The 17,687-nt window shown below is 51.9% G+C and overlaps 2 protein-coding genes across 2 annotated transcripts; both read left to right on the forward strand.

Moving 5' to 3' along the window:
- The first annotated feature begins 2,087 nt into the window (after positions 1-2,087).
- GJB3 (gap junction protein beta 3) lies at positions 2,088-2,888 on the forward strand. Its single transcript, XM_003415292.3, has one exon. The coding sequence runs from the start codon at positions 2,088-2,090 to the stop codon at positions 2,886-2,888; it is 801 nt and encodes a 266-aa protein (XP_003415340.1).
- A 9,545-nt stretch (positions 2,889-12,433) lies between these two features.
- On the forward strand, positions 12,434-15,150 carry GJA4 (gap junction protein alpha 4). The gene is made up of 2 exons (XM_003415483.4): positions 12,434-12,467; positions 13,559-15,150. The coding sequence occupies exon 2, from the start codon at positions 13,576-13,578 to the stop codon at positions 14,575-14,577; it is 1,002 nt and encodes a 333-aa protein (XP_003415531.1). The 5' UTR covers positions 12,434-12,467; positions 13,559-13,575; the 3' UTR covers positions 14,578-15,150.
- Positions 15,151-17,687: the final 2,537 nt, after the last annotated feature.

The following is a 17,687-nucleotide window of genomic DNA, read 5'->3' on the forward strand; positions in this document are numbered from 1 at the left end:
GCTCAACAGGTGATTACTGTTGGCAGCAAATGCACATTGCCCTCCTTCTGCATACTTGCTCTCTGACCTTGGGTAGTTACTTAACCTCTCTGTGCCCCAGTTTCCTGTCTGTAGCTTGAGAAGAATAACAGTAGCAATCTCACAGGGTCCATCGAACAAGTCCATTCATGTAAAGAACTCAGAACAGTGCCTGCTACATAGTAAATGCTCAATAGATGTCACCTATTAATTTTCTTAATTAATTAATATAAGGGGACATTGGTGGTTCCATGGTAGAATTCTCGCCTTCCATGCAAAAGACCCAGGTTTGAGCCCATTCAGTGTACCTCATGCACAGCCACCAGCCCTCCATCAGTGGAAGCTTGTGTGTTGCTATGATGCTAAACAGGTTTCAGCGGAGCTTCCAGGCTAAGAAGGGCTCGGAAGAAAGGCCTGGTAATCTATTTCTGAAAAGCAGCCAATGAAAACCCTGTGTCCCATCAGTGGATGAATGAATAAACAAACTGTGGTACATATACACAGTGGAATACTATGCAATATTAAAGAATAACAACAAATCCACAGAACATCTCACACCATGGATGAACCTGGAGGATGTTATGCTGAGTGAAATCAGTCAATCACAAAAGGACCAATATTGTATGAGTCCACTATTATAAAGAGTCAAGGAAAGGTTTTCACACAGACAGAAACATTCTTCGATGGTTACCCGGGATGGGAGGGGGAAAGGAAAACCACTAACTAGATAGTAGGCACGTACTAACCTTGATGAAGAGAGAGATAATACACAATATGGGGGAAGTCAACACAACAGAGGTAAAGGAAGACAGTGAAAGGTACGCAAGCATAAAATGCAGCAACCGTAAATACTAACACGTATGCGATCCTGCAACAACAGTAATAACAAACAGTAATGTACAGGTAGATACAGAAGTGGATCTGTAAGCTGGACGGGGTGGGAGGCATATGGAAGCACAAATGTGTACGTATATGTGTGTACATGCTGCAAGTATACCCATGTGTGCAATAGTGTGCACAGGGGACACAGCCATGAAAACTTCTTAGCCATAACCGTACGCCTCCTGGGACTGAGATACTGGGCTGGAAGGCTAGGGATCATAGTCTTAGGGGACATCGAGGTCAACTGGCATATCATAATCCATTCAGACAATGTCCTACACCCCACCTTGGTGAGTAGCCACTGGGGTCTTAAAAGCTTGCAAGCGGCCATCTGAGATACAATTTGTCTCTTCCCATCCAGGGCACAGAAGAGTGAAGAAAACCAAAGACTCAAGGAAACAATTAGTCCAAAGGATTAATGGACCACATAAACCACGGCCTCCACTAGCCTGAGACCAGAAGAGTTAGATGGTGTCCCCCTACCACTACTGACTGCTCCAACCAGGACCACAATAGTAGGTCATGGACAGAGTGGGAGAGAAATGTAGAACAAAATTCAAACTCATAAATAAGACCAGACTTACTGGTCTGATAGAGACTGGTGGAACCCCTGAGACTAAGGCCCTTAGACACCCTTACACACTAAAGCCACTCCCGGAAATCACATTATAGCCTGTATACAGGCCTATAAAATGAACAAGTACACCAGTGAGAAATGTACACCTCAGAACAATCAACTATATGAGACCTAAAGGGCAGCATTTGCCCTAAACAAAGTTCAGAAGGAAGTTGGAGGCAAAGTTCACAAGGAAGGTAGGGACGGAAAGCTGTGAAGAATGGACACAGGGAACCCAGGGAGGAAGGGTAGAGTGCTGACACATTCAGGAGTTTGCAACCCATGTCAGGAAACAAGCTGTATATAAACTGTTGATTGGAAAACTAATTTGTGCTGTAAACTTTCACCACAATAAAATGTTCAGGAAAAAAAGGAAACTGTGAATCACAACGGTCAGATCTGCAACCGATCGTGGGGATGGTGCAGGACCCCGCGGCATGTCATCCCACTGTATGCGCGGTCGCCGTGAGTCCGGGGCCAACTGGACAGCAGCTAACCACATTAATCCATATTATGGTTTTTGCCCTGATTCCCTCTGTAGGCATAGCCCCCGGCCCCCCTGCCCGGCGCCATGGACTGGAAGACCTTCCAGGCCCTACTGAGCGGCGTGAACAAGTACTCCACGGCCTTCGGGCGCATCTGGCTGTCGGTGGTGTTCGTCTTCCGGTTGCTGGTGTACGTGGTGGCCGCGGAGCGCGTGTGGGGGGACGAACAGAAGGACTTTGACTGTAACACCAAGCAGCCGGGCTGCACCAACGTCTGCTACGACAACTTTTTCCCCATCTCCAACATCCGCCTGTGGGCCCTGCAGCTCATCTTCGTCACCTGCCCCTCGCTGCTGGTCATACTGCACGTGGCCTACCGCGAGGAGCGCGAGCGGCGCCACCGCCAGAAGCACGGCGAGCAGTGCGCCAAGCTCTACGACGACGCCACCAAGAAGCACGGTGGCCTGTGGTGGACCTACCTGTTCAGCCTCGTCTTCAAGCTCGTCATCGAGTTCCTCTTCCTCTACGTGCTGCACACGCTCTGGCACGGCTTCGGCATGCCGCGCCTGGTGCAGTGCAGCAACGTGGCCCCCTGCCCCAACACGGTGGACTGCTACATCGCCCGGCCCACCGAGAAGAAGGTCTTCACCTACTTCATGGTGGGCGCCTCGGCCGTCTGCATCGTGCTCACCGTCTGCGAGATCTGCTATCTTATCGTCCACAGGGTGTTTCGGGCCCTGCGTAAGGACAAGGGGCCCCGGGGCAGCAGCCGCCCCTCCTCGACCAGCCGGGCCTCCACCTGCCGCTGCCACCACAAGCTGATAGAGGCTGCAGAGCTGGGCGATGACAGGCTGCAGGCTTCGGCACCCAACCTGACCTCCATCTGACTATGGAGACGGGGGCTATCAGTTGGGAGAGGTAGGAAGGTCCCACAGGTGGTGGGTGTCCCCACTGAGCTAAGCTATCTAAGTTCATGCCTTGACTTTTTTTTTTTTTTTTTAATGCTGGGCTCCCTACTATCTACCTGGGTATAGGTAATACCTTAGGCCCTGTGCCAGCTCTCGGGGAGACATTTAAACAAGCACGTTAACCCCACACATGCAAAGGGACACTTAGGGGGCTCAGGGCAGGGACTTAAGTTCGGCTGCTAACGAAAAGGTCAGCAGTTATAATCCACCAGGCTCTCCTTGGAAACTCTATGGAGCAGTTCTACTCCGTCCTATAGGGTCACTATGAGTCAGAATCGACTCAACGGCAACAGGTTTTTTTGTTTGTTTGTTTGTTTTGGTTAGCAGGGACTTTTACTTAACCCAGAAGGAGATCAGGCAAGGCTTCCCAGAGGAAATAATGTTTAAGAGCAGGGAGAATGTTTCCAACCAGAGAGAACAGCCTGGTGGCCGCAAAAAGTGAAGTGCTTGCCCTGGGTGGATGTGCCAGTCCAAAGGAAGTCTTCAATCCCTCGGGAGAAGTGGCCCAGATTCCTGGGGTGGAGAGGTGTAGACTCCCAGCTGCAGTGGGTATGGGAAGAGGAGGAGGCTCTGGTGAGGCCAGTCCCTGCTCAAGACACCCAGGGATCCCCGGGCCGTCACTGCCTTCCGGGAAACCTCCCCTGCCCCAGAACCCCTTTTCTCCAGCTTCAGATAGCTTTGCGCCCATCTTCTTCACTGCAGATGTGCTAAGTCTGGTGCTGACCTTTCAGGTCCTTGCTCCTAGGGTCTTGGGGTGGATGAACTTATAGAACATCCCTTGAAATCTATAAAGGCTGTGTTTTGTACAAGTTGGCTCTGTCTTCTGTTCTCCCACACCCACACCTGCAGGGCCCTGAGGGCAGGGAGTAGCCCTCAGAAAGAGAAAGAGCTCCAGGACTGAGGGTGAAGCTGGGCTGAGACTGGGGTTGACTGAGGTCGGCGCTGGGGCTGGGTTGGATGGAGGCAGAGGCTAGGGTAGAACCTGACATACATGTTGTGGTTCTAGTTGTGACCACAAGAGGGCACTATTCTCCCTCTACTGCAGACCCTGCCCTGAGTACAAACACAATCACTGTCACTCATTATCATAAACAAACCACACTCCTGCTTCCTTTGTAACCCAGTCACACCCATCCACTAACCACGTCCCCACCCTGTGTACACACAATCCCAGTTATTCATACTCTCATTCCTTAAGTACATACAAGAAGCCATGCGGTTCTTCTGAAGGTATGCAGACCCAGCCTCACCCAAGCTTTTTTTTCAGCTCATTCCACTTTCCCTGACCATTTTCTCCACACCTGGGCCCTGCCAGGATGCTGGGTCTGCAAAGGGGAGTGAGACTAGTCCTTTCCAAAGAGCTCAGGGCCTGGGGGAGACAGAAACACGGATCATCTACCTTACCAACCCCTGGGATGGCTGACAGCCCCACTCCCAGGACTGTGTGGTGACCTGAAGTTTAGGGGACACCAACATCCAAGGGTACCCAAGGCCAGACCCGAATAGGAAGCAAAACGGAGTGCAAGGTTATACTAAAGCAGAGAGACATTTTTTTTCTGTCCCCATGGAGTCGATTCCAACTCATGGCGACCTCATGTGTTACACAGTAGAACTGCTCCAAAGGGTTTTCTTGGCTGTAATCTTTAAGGAGCCCTGGTGGTATAACAGTTAAGCACTCAGCTGCTAACGAAAAAGATGGTGCTTCAAACTCACCCAGTGGCTCTGCCAGAGAAAGACCTGGCTGGCTGCTTCCGTAAAGATTACAGCCAAGAAAACTCTCTGGAGTGGTTCTGCTCTGTCACGTGGAGATACTATGAGTCGGAATCAACTCGATACCTAACAACAGCACCTAACACCAATAATTTTTTGGAAGCAGATCACCAGGCCTTTCTTTTGTGTTGCTACTGGGTGGGTTCAAACTGCCAACTTTTGGGTAAGTAGTCAAGCATAAACCATTGCACCACCCAGCGACCATCAGAAAGACACTTCGTGACTATCAAAGCCAAGGCCAGGAACCAGAAGTCTAGGAGCCAGTGAGCCAAGAGCCAGCAGGTCATAGTGTAGACAGCACAGGCCATGGTTCATGCTTGTTCTCACATGTGGCTATTATGAGGTAGATAAGCCAGCCAAGTTTAAAGGGTCCAGGACTGGGCTGACACCATGTGCCCCACCCTAAGCCCACTGGGTTTGAATCAGAGCTCGACCACTTCATGATCACAGCTTCACCAAACTGCACCTTAGGCAAGCTTTTGGAGCCTCAGTTTTGTCATTAATACAGTGGGGATTGTATCAGTCAGGGCCCTGGCAGTACGCAGATGGCACATCCAAACTGAGTAACTTCGAGAGATTTTCCTAGAGGGAAAGGCATGATTAAGGAACTCTACAAGGGATACTGCAGGAGCCTGGGGCTAGTACCAGGTAGCAGTGGGCAGGGGACACAGGAGCTGTGGGATGCAGCCAACCACAGTGACCAAATAAATACCCAGCTTCACTCTCCTCCCATCTCCTGCTCACCTCCAGTGGCTCCCATTGACCCAGCTCACCTGGAAGCCGGAGGGCAAGGGAGCCCATGGAGACAATCGGCATGGGTAAGCCTCCCAAGGTAAAGAGCAGGGTGGAGAAGGGTGGAGAATGGGTCTGAGGGGCACAGGAATATACTCAGCACAGCTCTCAGGACCGTGGCTGTTGTGGAGATAAAATGTAGCACTGTGGGTAAAGCCAGGCACCTAATAAGGGCTCCGTAAATATTCAGGTGGAGCCCCAGGGTGGCATATGGCTAATACACTTAGCTACTAACTGAAAGGTTGGCGGTTCGAGTCTATCCAGAGATGCCTTAGAAGAAAGGCCTGGCAATGTCCTTCCAAAAGGTCACAGCCTTGAAAACCCTATAGAGCACAGTTGCAACATATGGGGTCACCATGAGTCAGAATTGACCCAACGGCAACTGGTTTGTTTAATATCCAGGTACAACTGTGCTCTGGAAAGTCTCTGCCTGCCACCCGGCCACTTCATCATATCAGCCACAGCTTGAGCTGATGGCTGTAAAAGCCCCAGACAGGGGTGATCTCCATCTACTTGCCACAGTTCATTCCAGCATCTTCCTGGGTTCCAGCTGCCTGGTCAAGGGTGGCCTGTAGGTCAGAGCATCCAGAGAACATCATCCAGCCCTCCCAGCAGGAACTGGCCCCACTTCTCCAGGCTGCCAGGCCCAGGACCATGGATGAGGGGACATTCCAGCCCTGAGCATCCCACCTTTGTCCTGAGAGCCATCCTGAGCAGTATAGCTTGCTGTTCTCTTCCCCTCTGTGCTGGGTTATTGTTTACCACTCAGAGTCCCCAGGGCACACTGCTGTCACCCCTATCCTGGCCACTCAGATGGAAGGTGGCTCTCAGGTCCCCTTGGCCTTCTCAGGGTGCACACCTCTCCCTCCTCCGGGCCACATGAGGATTCACTGCAAGCTTCCTTCTATCATGCATATGACAGGCTTTGATTTCAAATACTTAAGTCCACAATCAGCATAAAGCCAAGCCATACTGCAGTCCAAGGTAAACAGGACCTGGTTTGTATTCAGCCCTCATCCTCTCACCTGGATTACTGCAACAACCTCCCTGCTTCTGCTCTTGCCCCCTGCCCTGGCAAGCAGACACTGAGAAGGAGTTAGGAGTGCAGAGGGTATTGGGAGACTACACCTGCTAATGCAATAGGGGAGGAAGCAAGACCAAGTCACAAGACCCATCGTGTGGGCTCTGGAGCAAAGACTGCCCTTTAAAGGAGCCCCTTCCTCGGTGGGTGGAAATGACCAGGTCCTTGCAGCATCTGTGGGTTCCCGCACAGCCTGGTGGGGGCGTCCTGAGAAGGTGTGGCCTCTCCTGGAAAGCTGAGCAGATGCAGAAATGCTATCAGCTGAGACTGCCAGCAGACCAGAGTCCACACGAACAGCTGAGCAGCCAGTCATTTCTTGAAGGGGTGTCTGCCGTCCCCTCGCCCACAATTTAGTCCCTGCTCACCTTTTTTTCACCAGCCAGGGTGATCTTGTCTTGCAAAAACATAAGTCAGATCACGTCACTCCTCTGCCTCAGACCTCACAGAGCCATCTCACACAGGCCTTTGGCCAGCTGCTGCTCCTGTCTGGCCCCACACCATGTCCCCATCATCATCTCTTCTCCTGGTTCACCTTACTCCAACCACACTGACATCCTGCTGCCCCTCAAGCTGGAGACACCGGCATGCTCCTGCCTCCAGGCCTTTGCACCTGCTCTTCCTGCTGCCTGGAATAGTCTCCCCCGCCCAGCCACAGGCTTCCCTCCCTCCTTCGGAGCTTGCATCAAATGTCAGCTTAGTGAGACTGTCTCGGACTCTCCTATTCAAAATTGAAACTTGCTCCATCCACCAACCCCCAACTCTCTGTCCACCTTTCCTATTTATCTTCCCCAAAGCATTTATCACTACCTAACACGTTCGTTACGGAGTCCCTAAAAAGCCATTGCCGTTGAGTCGATTCTGACTCATGGTAACCCCACAGGACACAGTAGAACTAATCCACAGAGTTTCCAAGGAGCAGCTGGTGGTTCGAACTGCCAACCTTTTAGTTAGCACTCATAGCTCTTAACCACTGTGCCACCAGGGCTCCATGGAGTCCCTGGGAGGTGCAGATGGTTAAGAGCTAGGCTACGAACTGAGAGGTTGGCAGTTTGAACCCACCCAGACAGAGGTGCCTTGGAAATCACAGCCTTGAAAACCCTAAGGAGCGCAGTTCTACTTTAAAACACATGAGGTCGCCAAGAGGATTTCAAAAAACCCAAACCCATCATCATGGAGTCCATTCTGACTCATAGCCACCCTCTAGGACACAGTAGAACTGCCCCCATAGGGTCGCCAAGGCTGTAAATCTTTCTCCCATGGAGCAGCTGGTGGGTTCGAGTCACCAAGCACTTAACCACTGCGCCACCAGAGCTCTGCCAAGAGGATTACAGCGCCCCCCCACACACACAAAAACCATAGCACAGCTCTACTGTGTAACACACAGGGCTGTCATGAGTCAGAACTGACTGAACAGCAGTGGGTTTTTTAACATTTTATTTTATTTTATACTTTATTATATAATAACAGAATGTAAAATATAATGTAAAATCCAAGAGAATGGGAATTTTTTTATGTGCTGTTTCCTGATTGATCTCCAGTGTTGGGACAATGCCTGACACATAATAGGTGCTCAGTAAATATTTGTTAATATATTCATATGTTGGCCTGGCACCACATAGGTGCTGGGGTACCACTGTAAGCAAGACCCAGCTGCCTGCCCCCTAGGGACTCATAGTCTAACGGGGGAGGGGTACAGATAAGCAAACAAAGCATCAAGGGGTATACCTGAGCTGCTGAGAACACAAAGGCACACCTAACCCACTGGAGGTAGGGAATGGGATTTCTGGGAGAGGCTGACATCTGAGCACAGTCCTGGAGGACTCCTAGGGTTAAGCCAGGTGAGGGTGCTCCAGGCAGAAGGAACAGCATGTACAAATGCAAGAGCTCTCTACGTGAGAACTACAAGGAGCTAAGTATGGCTGGACCAGAGTGAAAGGGGGAGAGCCGATGAGGCTAGAGAAGGAGCCAAGGCCTGGAGGTGTGAATGCTTAAGACTTACCCTGAGGGCAATAGGGAGCCTTTGAGGGTTCTAAACTGGTACATCAAGGTCAGATTTCTGGGGATGTGCAGAGGCTGGTTTGGAGGCGGGCAGAGGCTGTGGGGTTTATCATCTTGGCTGATCCCTCCTCCTCCTTCCCTGGGGAAAGAGGCCTGGTCATTCAAATCCTGGCCTCAAGAGTTCTTGATGAAGGAAGGGGTCAGAACAGAGTTAGAGTGGTGTCAAAGCAGCCTTGACGTCACCCCAGGCCCTCCACTGGGTGCTCCTCCCTCTTTTCCAATAGATGGGATCTTTTCAGAGAGGCGTGTTCGGCCCCAGGAGAGGAACTCTGGGAGCAGAGGCTAAAGAAGGCATGGTGAGAAAGGGCCTCCAGGGACCTCCGTTCTCATGCCCTCCAGGGTCAGAACTAAGGTGAAGTTGCATTGTTATTAGGTGTAGGTTCTGACTCATAGCAACACCTTGCATAACAGAAGGAAACACTGCCTAGTCCTGTGCCATCCTCACATTCGTTGGAGTTTGCGCCCATTTTTTGCAGCCACTGTGTCAATCCATCTCCCTGAGGGTCTTCCCCGTTTTGGCTGAACCTCTGCTTTACCAAGCATGATGTCCTTCTCCAGGGACATTCCAGCTGTACTTCTCCCAAGACAGATTTTTTTTCCTTCTTCTGGCAGTCCACGGCATATTCAATATTCTTCCCCAAACCACAATTCAAAGGCATCAATTCTTCTTTAGTCTTGCTTACTCATTGTCTAGCTTTCGCATGCATATGTTGTTGTTGTTGTTGTTATTCGGTGCCCTCGAGTTGGTTCTGACTCGTAGTGACCCTATATACAACAGAATGAAACACTGCCCAGTTCTGAGCCATCCTTACAATCGTTGTTACGCTTGAACTCATTGTTGCAGTCATTGTGTCAATCCACCTCGTTGAGGGTCTTCCTCTTTTCCACTGACCCTGTACTCTGCCAAGCATGATGTCCTTCTCCAGGGACTGATCCCTCCTGAAAACATGTCCAAAGTATGTAAGACACAGTCTCGCCATCCTTGCCTCTAAGGAGCATTCTGGCTGTACTTCTTCTAAGACAGATTTGTTCGTTCTTTTGGCAGTCCATGGTATATTCAATATTCTTCGTCAACACCACAATTCAAAGGTGTCAATTCTTCTTCGGTCTTCCTCATTCATTGTCCAGCTTTCACGTGCATATGATGCAATTGAAAATACCGTGGCTTGGGTCAGGCACACTTTAGTCTTCAAGGTGACATCTTTGCTCTTCAACACTTTCAAGAGGTCCTTTGCAGCAGATTTACCCAATGCAATGTGTCTTTACGAGGGTACTGAAAATACCATGGCTTGGGTTAGGCATCCCTTGGTCCTCAAGGTGACATCTTTGCTTTTTAACACCTTAAAGAGGTCTTTTGGAGCAGATTTGCCCAATGTAATGCATCCTTTGATTTCTTGCCTGCTGATGCCTTGATTGTTGATTGTAGATTGAAATCCTTAACAATTTCAATCTTTTCTCTGTTTATTATAATGTTGCTTACTGTTTCAGTTGTGAGGAGTTTTGTTTTCTTTATGTTGAAGTGTAATCCATACTGAAGGCTATAGTCTGATCATCATCAGTAAGTGCTTCAAGTCCTCTTCACTTTCAGCAAGCAAGGTTGTGTCATCTGCATATCGAAGGTTGTTAATGAGTCTTCCTTCAATTCTGATGCCACATTCTTCTTCATACAGTCCAGCTTCTCTGATTATTTGATCAGCATACAGATTGAATAAATATGGTGAAAAGATACAACCCTGACGAACACCTTTCCTGATTTTAAACTGCACAGTATCCCCTTGTTCTTTTTGAACAACTGCCTCTCGGTCTATGTACAGGTGTTTACCTATGTTTTATTGACTATGCAAAGGCATTTGACTGTGTGAATCATAATAAATTATGTGCAACAATGGGAAGAACGGGAATGTCCAGAACACTTAATTGTGCTCATAAGGAACCTATACATAGACCATGAAGGTGAAGTTGTCAGCTCTAGAAATGCAGGAGACCCAGCTTAGCCTCACCCTGAGGGAGAGGCCTAGAAGCAGAAGCCAGTTTAGCCCATCCCCCAGGGGCTGCCAACCCTGAAGTTCTGAGGTCTCAGCTGCCCTAGGCTATCCTTCTACTGAGCTTAAGGGCAGAAGCCTCCGGGCTCAGCCCTGGGCCTGAGAATCCATGACTGAATCCTGCTATGGAGAAGCAGGGGCCTTCCTGCCACCCACCCTCAGTCCTCCACCTCCACCTGTCATCTTCCCTTTCCTTAGCTGCCCCCACCCCACCACCACCACTCAGTCTCCTGAGCTTCCCCCTTAGCCCCTTCTGCAACCCACAGACCTTTCTCGTTATAATAGTTCTGTCACAACCTGTTTTTAGCTACCACTTGCTTGTATCAACAAACCTTCTAAAACCCCTCTCACTTTCCATTCCCTATGTGCTTTAGATTAGTCCACTGACTCTTCCCCCAACCCTACAAGGCAAGTACTATGACTATCCCTATTCTGTAGAGAAAGATACCAAGGCACGGGGGTTTAAGCGACTTGCTTAAGAACACAGGGGATCAACAGCCAAGTCTCAACTACTTGGCTCTGCTGCCTCCATGGTCAGGAAAGTCTGAAAATCCTGGGGCCAGTGGCCAAGATCCCATAGTCCCAGGTCCTCAGGCCTTTGCTCATACTGTTCCTCTGCCTACAATGCTTGTCCCCTTTCACCTGGCTGACTCAGTCTCCAGGAGATGTTCCTGACCACGTCCCCTGTGAGTCTCCCTGTACTTCTCAGGAGAATGCTCCACGTTTATAATTGTACTGTCATCCAAGAGCAAAGGTACTCCATGCCTGCCTCCTGCACCAGCCAGGGAGAGCTGGAGGCCGGAGACCACACCCGGCTGCTTTATGGTCCTCTCCAGCTCCAGGCACAATGCCTGCAGCACAGCAGACCCCTTATCATTGTTCCCCTACCAGTGATGCCAGGATGAATGATGGCTGGCTCTCCTCCATCCCTCAACCTAGAGGCAAGAATGGGATCCATGTATCAAGTAGCCCATGGGAGTAACTTAGCAACCTCTGATGGTATAGCCTGCCCAGGAAGGAGGATATTTGGGACATGGCCTCCCAACCAGAATTCTAGAAGCATACAGACTGGGTTAGGACCAAAAAAAAAAAAAAAAATTTTTTTTTTTTTAGGACCTATTCCCACTAAGCACTTTGGGAAGTATAAGCACAACCTCCCTTTCCCAGTAGGGTTCCCGGCGCCCTAATGAGCTTCACCGCTGATGTCCTAGCACAGTGCCTGGCACACCGTGGACACCTAACAAAGGAGTGGTGCCCTTCTTGCCTCTCACCAAGGGCAACAGGTCCCCTGGGTCAACGCCCTACCCTAGATCTCCCCGACACCCTCATCCCTTCACCACCATCCCTCACTGCCCTCTGTCCAGTTGCCAGGATCAGCAATCTCCCCAATGTAATCCTTCCAAAAACGCCTCTTCACGGAGTTGGGACTGTTCAAGTTTACCGTCTGGAATGTCAGCTAGAGATGTGAGAGCAAGGAAAGGGAATTATCAGGCCCCTAGACTCACACACAGCCATCTCCAAGGCCCCTTCCTTCGGAGCCGGTTCAGGGAGCCTACCCCTCTCCGCCCCTGTCCCCGCCCCCGCCCTCTTTCCAGCGCCCCGCGGCCCTCCCCGGCCCGTTTCCTGCCCCCACCCCGCCCTCTGCGCTATTTAAGGCGCCCCCGCCGCCTGGCGCCGTCCTGCAGGGCTCCCTCGGGCGCCACGCCGGGTGATCGTGCGTCCCCACCTCTACCTGGGTTGGCCGGCAGGCAGGCGGTATGTCGGCGGGCCTGAGAGCCTCCAGCCAGCGGGGGTCGGGCAGGGACAGGGGTCTCACCACCTGCCGCGGCCGAGGGGAGCTGCTGGGCGCGCGGTGAGGGGAAGCCTGACTGTGGGGCCAGGCTCTGTGCTAAGAGCGTTTCCTACCTACTTTCCTTGAATTCTTACAACAACCCTAACAAGTAGGAATAGTATTATTTCCGCTTTACAGGAGACTGAGGCCCTAAGAGGTTGTCACTTATCCAAGGCGCGGGTTAGTAAGAGTGAGGCAGGATTTGACCTAAGGTCTGGCTCTAAACAGCTTTGTCTGGGAAAAAGCATCTCCCCACCCCATCCCCTCAGATGTGCTGGGAACTCAGTGACCTGTGCCTCAGGCTGGCTGCAATGACAGTTCCTCCCAAGAGCCTAGAATTTGGCAGTGACAACTTGGGGTTGGAGTTGGGGGCGGAGGGGGGCAGTGAGTGGAGGAGGAGGCAGGACCAAGTGTCCATACTGAAGTCACAGGTGGTCATCATTGTTGACAGGGAGCTGATGTAGGACACTACCTTCTAACCTGGGAAAACCCCTCCTACCCCCAGTCCCAAGCTGAGGGTAGAGCGAGGCCAACTGGGTGAGATATGAGAGGGAGGGGAGCACGCCCCTGAGAAGCTGAAGATAGCACGCACCCACTGCCTGGGGACAGCCAGCCTTGCGCAGAAGGGAGGAGGGCACAGCACAGCTGTGTGACCTTGGATAAATCCCTCATATTCTCTGTTCCCAGAGGCTCAGAAGCCTCAGCTTGATCCAGATCTCCTTGGGCTTTGGTTATCCTGGGGTTCTGTCTGGGAAAAGAGGGACGCAGAGGTGTGACTAGAGGTATCTCAACTGTACCCCTGCCATTCAGAGAAGGAGAATGAGAGGATGCTAAGAGCTTAAGCACCGATCACCCAAATTCTGCTTTGGGTCCTGCCTGCCCTGCTGGGTGTGAGCTGAAGGCCAGTTCTCTCCCCTCCCCGAGGCTCAGTTTCCCTGTAGGTAAAATGGGATGGCAGACCACCCTGCAGGCTAGTCGCTCGGCCCTGCTGACATTGCTCTTGGTCTCCTTGCAGACGGAGGCCCGGCAACCATGGGCGACTGGAGTTTCCTGGAAAAGCTGCTGGACCAGGTCCAGGAGCACTCGACTGTGGTGGGCAAGATCTGGTTGACGGTGCTGTTCATCTTTCGGATCCTCATCCTGGGCCTGGCCGGTGAGTCGGTGTGGGGCGACGAGCAGTCGGACTTCGAGTGTAACACGGCCCAGCCAGGCTGCACCAATGTCTGCTATGACCAGGCCTTCCCCATCTCCCACATCCGCTACTGGGTGCTGCAGTTCCTCTTTGTCAGCACGCCTACCCTGGTCTACCTGGGCCATGTCATTTACCTGTCCCGGCGTGAGGAGCGGCTGCGGCAGAAGGAAGGGGAGCTGCGGGCTCTGCCTGCCAAGGACCCCCAAGTGGAGCGGGCTCTGGCGACCGTGGAGCGTCAGATGGCCAAGATCTCGGTGGCGGAGGATGGGCGCCTTCGGATCCGTGGGGCACTCATGGGCACTTACGTGACCAGCGTGCTGTGCAAGAGCGTTCTAGAGGCAGGCTTCCTCTACGGCCAGTGGCGCCTCTACGGCTGGACCATGGAGCCCGTGTTCGTGTGCCAACGCGCACCTTGCCCCTACCTCGTGGACTGCTTTGTCTCCCGCCCCACGGAGAAGACCATCTTCATCATCTTCATGCTGGTGGTCGGACTCATCTCCCTGGTGCTCAACCTGCTGGAGCTGGTGCACCTGCTGGCCCGCTGCCTCAGCCGGGGGATGAGGGCAAGGCGGGGCCAGGAGGCACCCCCAGCTCAGGGCGCCTCCTCAGACCCTTACTCTGACCAGGTCTTCTTCTACCTCCCTATGGGCAAGGGGCCCTCATCCCCACCATGCCCCACTTACAATGGGCTCTCATCCAGTGAGCAGAACTGGGCCAATCTGACCACGGAGGAGAGACTGGTTTCTTCCAGTCCCCACCTCTTCTTGGACCCACCCCCCCAGAGTGGTCGGAAACTCCCCAGCCGCCCCAGCAGCTCTGCCTCCAAGAAACAGTATGTGTAGGAGCCTGGGGCTTATGTGTCCCAACAGAAGGGCCTTGGAAAGTCTGGCTGCCTTGGACGCTTCCTTCTTTAAGACTCTCAGTGGTGGCTGGAGCTGGGGGCCTCATTGCAGGTTGTTTTTGAACACCTGGGTGCCTTCCTGGGACCAGAGGGCACCATGGCTTCCTCTCCAGAACATTACTTTGTCCCAGGCACAGACACAGCTGGCTTAGGTTGGTCCTGGCCAAGGATGTCATGGGCCCTCTGGCCTTTTCCACCTGGTCCAGAGGATTCCAGAGTCGACTAGCCCCATTCCCACCCTCATGGAAGATTCACCTCAGCCCAGGTGGTCCTCACACCCTCTCCTCACAGGAAAAGGCTGGTCAAGGCTGCTGGGTCGGCCTCGATCATGCAGATAGACAGAGCCTTTGATGGCAGGCGGTGCAGGGATGGGGGAAGGCTATGGGTCTGGAGCTGACCCTGTCAAGAGGACGGGGCCTTGTTCTCATCACTCCTTCCCAGTTCCACTGTTTATGCTTCTAAAATAAACAGGACTTGATCACAAGCTGGGTGTGTATTAATGCGGCCGGGATGGGCCTTGTCGGGGGGAGGGCGCGGAGGGGAGAAGTTATTTTACCCAGGCTTCCTTTTCTTTTTTGGTCCTGCATAATCTCTTTGGCCTTTGCAACCCCAGTTCCAGCCAGCATCTTCAACCCTCAGATTCTGCCTCTCAGCAGCCCTGAGTCCTAAACACTCTGCCTTTTGAAGGGCTTCGGGCACCAGTCTCTTCTCTCCATCCCCAGTGCCCCAGCCCCAGTGGCCTGCCTGTTCATCAACGGCCAGAGCAGCACCTTCCCCATCGTGCCCCGTGCCTGTCTTTTCCCCAAGCTATTCTGCACCTGCAGTGTGTTAACCCTCACTGGATACTTCACACTCTAGGCATGCCTACCAGCTAAGTCCTTCACAGTCCAGCTTTCCCACCTCATCCTGGGCCCCTTGGTATTTAGGGAGAGGGCATTTAGGTCACCGTCCCTTCCTACCTTGGTGCTTTCTGGTCTACCCACCAAAAAAGGCAACTCAAACGAAGGCCTGCATCATACGTCCTTCCCATACACTCAGAACTCACTCAGTGAAAACGATGGTCCCTGGGTGGTGCAAAGAGTTAATGCACTCGGCTGCTAACCAAAAGGTTGGCGGTTTGAGTTCACCTCAGCAGAAAGGCCTGGCAATTGACTGCTGAAAAATCAACCATTGAAAAGCCAGGGTCACCATTAGTTGGAATTGCCTTGACAGCAACTGGTTTATAAAACCAAACAAATAAATCCATTGCCATCGAGTCAATTCCAACTCATAGCGACCCTACTGGACAGAGTAGAACTGCCCCAAAGGGTTTCCAAGGAGTGGTCAGTAGATTTGAACTGCTGACCTTTTAGTTAGCAGCTGAACTCTTAACCAGTGTGCCACCAAGGCTCCGACTGATTTATAAAAAAAATATATAGAGAGGCAGAAAAGAGTCCAGTGGAGGAACTGACACTTGCCTCTGGGTTATGACAACTGCAGAGAAAAATTAACACTTGAACTGGATCTTGAAAGGGAAGTAGGAATTTGCCGACGTGGGAAGGAGGAAGCTGAGTATCTGGCCAGAGAAAACCGCAAATGCCCTGGAGGAAGGGAGTGACCAGGGCTAAGGAATGCTCAGGGTCTGATGAGCCATCTTGAATGAAGAAGAATGAGCCCAGTGTTGACCAAGCTGGTCTTCCATGTGCAAGAGTGACCCAGGTAGGAAGAGCACTCAAGTAGTGGCACTCGGAAGTGAGCTAGTCCTCCCCTCCCCAGGGAGATTTGAGGTCTGAGTTGGAGAAGGAACGGGTGCCCATCTCCTGTGCCCACATGCTTTTCCTGAGAGCTGCAATGTTACTGCAGCAGGTTGGCAACTTGGCCCTCTCCCCCTAGGACAGGCCTCCAAAGAGCCAGCTCTGTATCCCCCACCCCGAACTAACTCACTCACTCACTGCTTCTCCATCAAGTCTGAAGTTTCAGCCTGGGAAGTTACAGCCTTCTCACTCTTCCAGCCTCGGTTCTTGTTGTTCCCTCCAAGTCCCTAAGACCCAACCAGGCAACCTCCTCACTGCTCCCCAGACTCACCCTTTGCCAGCCTGGAGTGCCCCCCCGCCCCCCACACACACACTTCCAAACCCCACCAGTCCTTTAAACACAATGTACTCTGGAAAAGGCAGAAGAGTAAGATATGCTTTGGCATCAGAGGGTCCCGAATTTAAATGCTGCCTCCAACATAAAAACAAGCTATGTTATCTTAAGCCAATCATTCCTTCTCTGAGTCTCAGTTTCCTCATCTGTAAAATAGTACCACCTGCCTCACAAGTGGCCAGAAATAAAATTTTTAAAGAGCATACGAACGTGTCTGGTTCATAGTAGTCATGCAATAAAGTTCACTTTTTATTTTATTAACATACGTCCTTCCTCCTCCAGGAAGCCCTCTCTGACTCCCACAGCCACTCCCCAGCAATGACCTCTACCTGTCAGGGATCTAGACCACTGCTTAGTACTCACCTAGCTCGTCAACCTGTAAAACCCTAGGTATTGCCGGGGAGACATTTTTATTCTCCCATGGGCCTAGCCCAGCATTTGTTTTGGTTATGAAATGAGCGATGGAGTTAGACTGGGCAGAAAAGCGGCTGTTCACATGTTGGAAGAGCGTGACTCCAGGAGGCTTCTCCCCTCGCCAGGGTGAGAGGCTAGGGCTGTGGGTCAGAGGTTGCTCTCTCGGGTCAGCCCCACCGAAGGGCCCTGGGAGCCTGTGTTTCTAGTGTTCTCTACCTGTTCTACTTTGGAAAGGTAGGAGAAGAAAGGTCTGAGTGAGGAGGGCATCCTTCCTCTCCCTCAAAACTTACCAGCTCTGAGCTTGGTGTTGGGGCTGGAGCCAGGCTGGGGCTCAGGGACTTGAACATTCAACAAGGCTGAACTTGGGCCCTAGACTGGTGGCCACACAAACACAAGGGCAATTGGGCTAGGTATAGAGGGTTAAGGGTGAGGTTGGTGTAGTGGGGACGGGCCACACAGGTTGGGGTGGGGGCACTGCAGTGGGGTGAAGACTTCTTCAATGAAGTTTGG

The sequence above is a fragment of the Loxodonta africana genome, chromosome 3, assembly GCF_030014295.1.
Source record: "Loxodonta africana isolate mLoxAfr1 chromosome 3, mLoxAfr1.hap2, whole genome shotgun sequence".
NCBI classification, from domain to species: Eukaryota; Metazoa; Chordata; class Mammalia; order Proboscidea; family Elephantidae; genus Loxodonta; species Loxodonta africana.

Bases quoted from the DNA above. Each gene is read 5' to 3' on its own strand.
- GJB3 (XM_003415292.3), top strand. From the start codon at position 2,088: ATGGACTGGAAGACCTTCCAGGCCCTACTGAGCGGCGTGAACAAGTAC.
- GJA4 (XM_003415483.4), top strand. From the start codon at position 13,576: ATGGGCGACTGGAGTTTCCTGGAAAAGCTGCTGGACCAGGTCCAGGAG.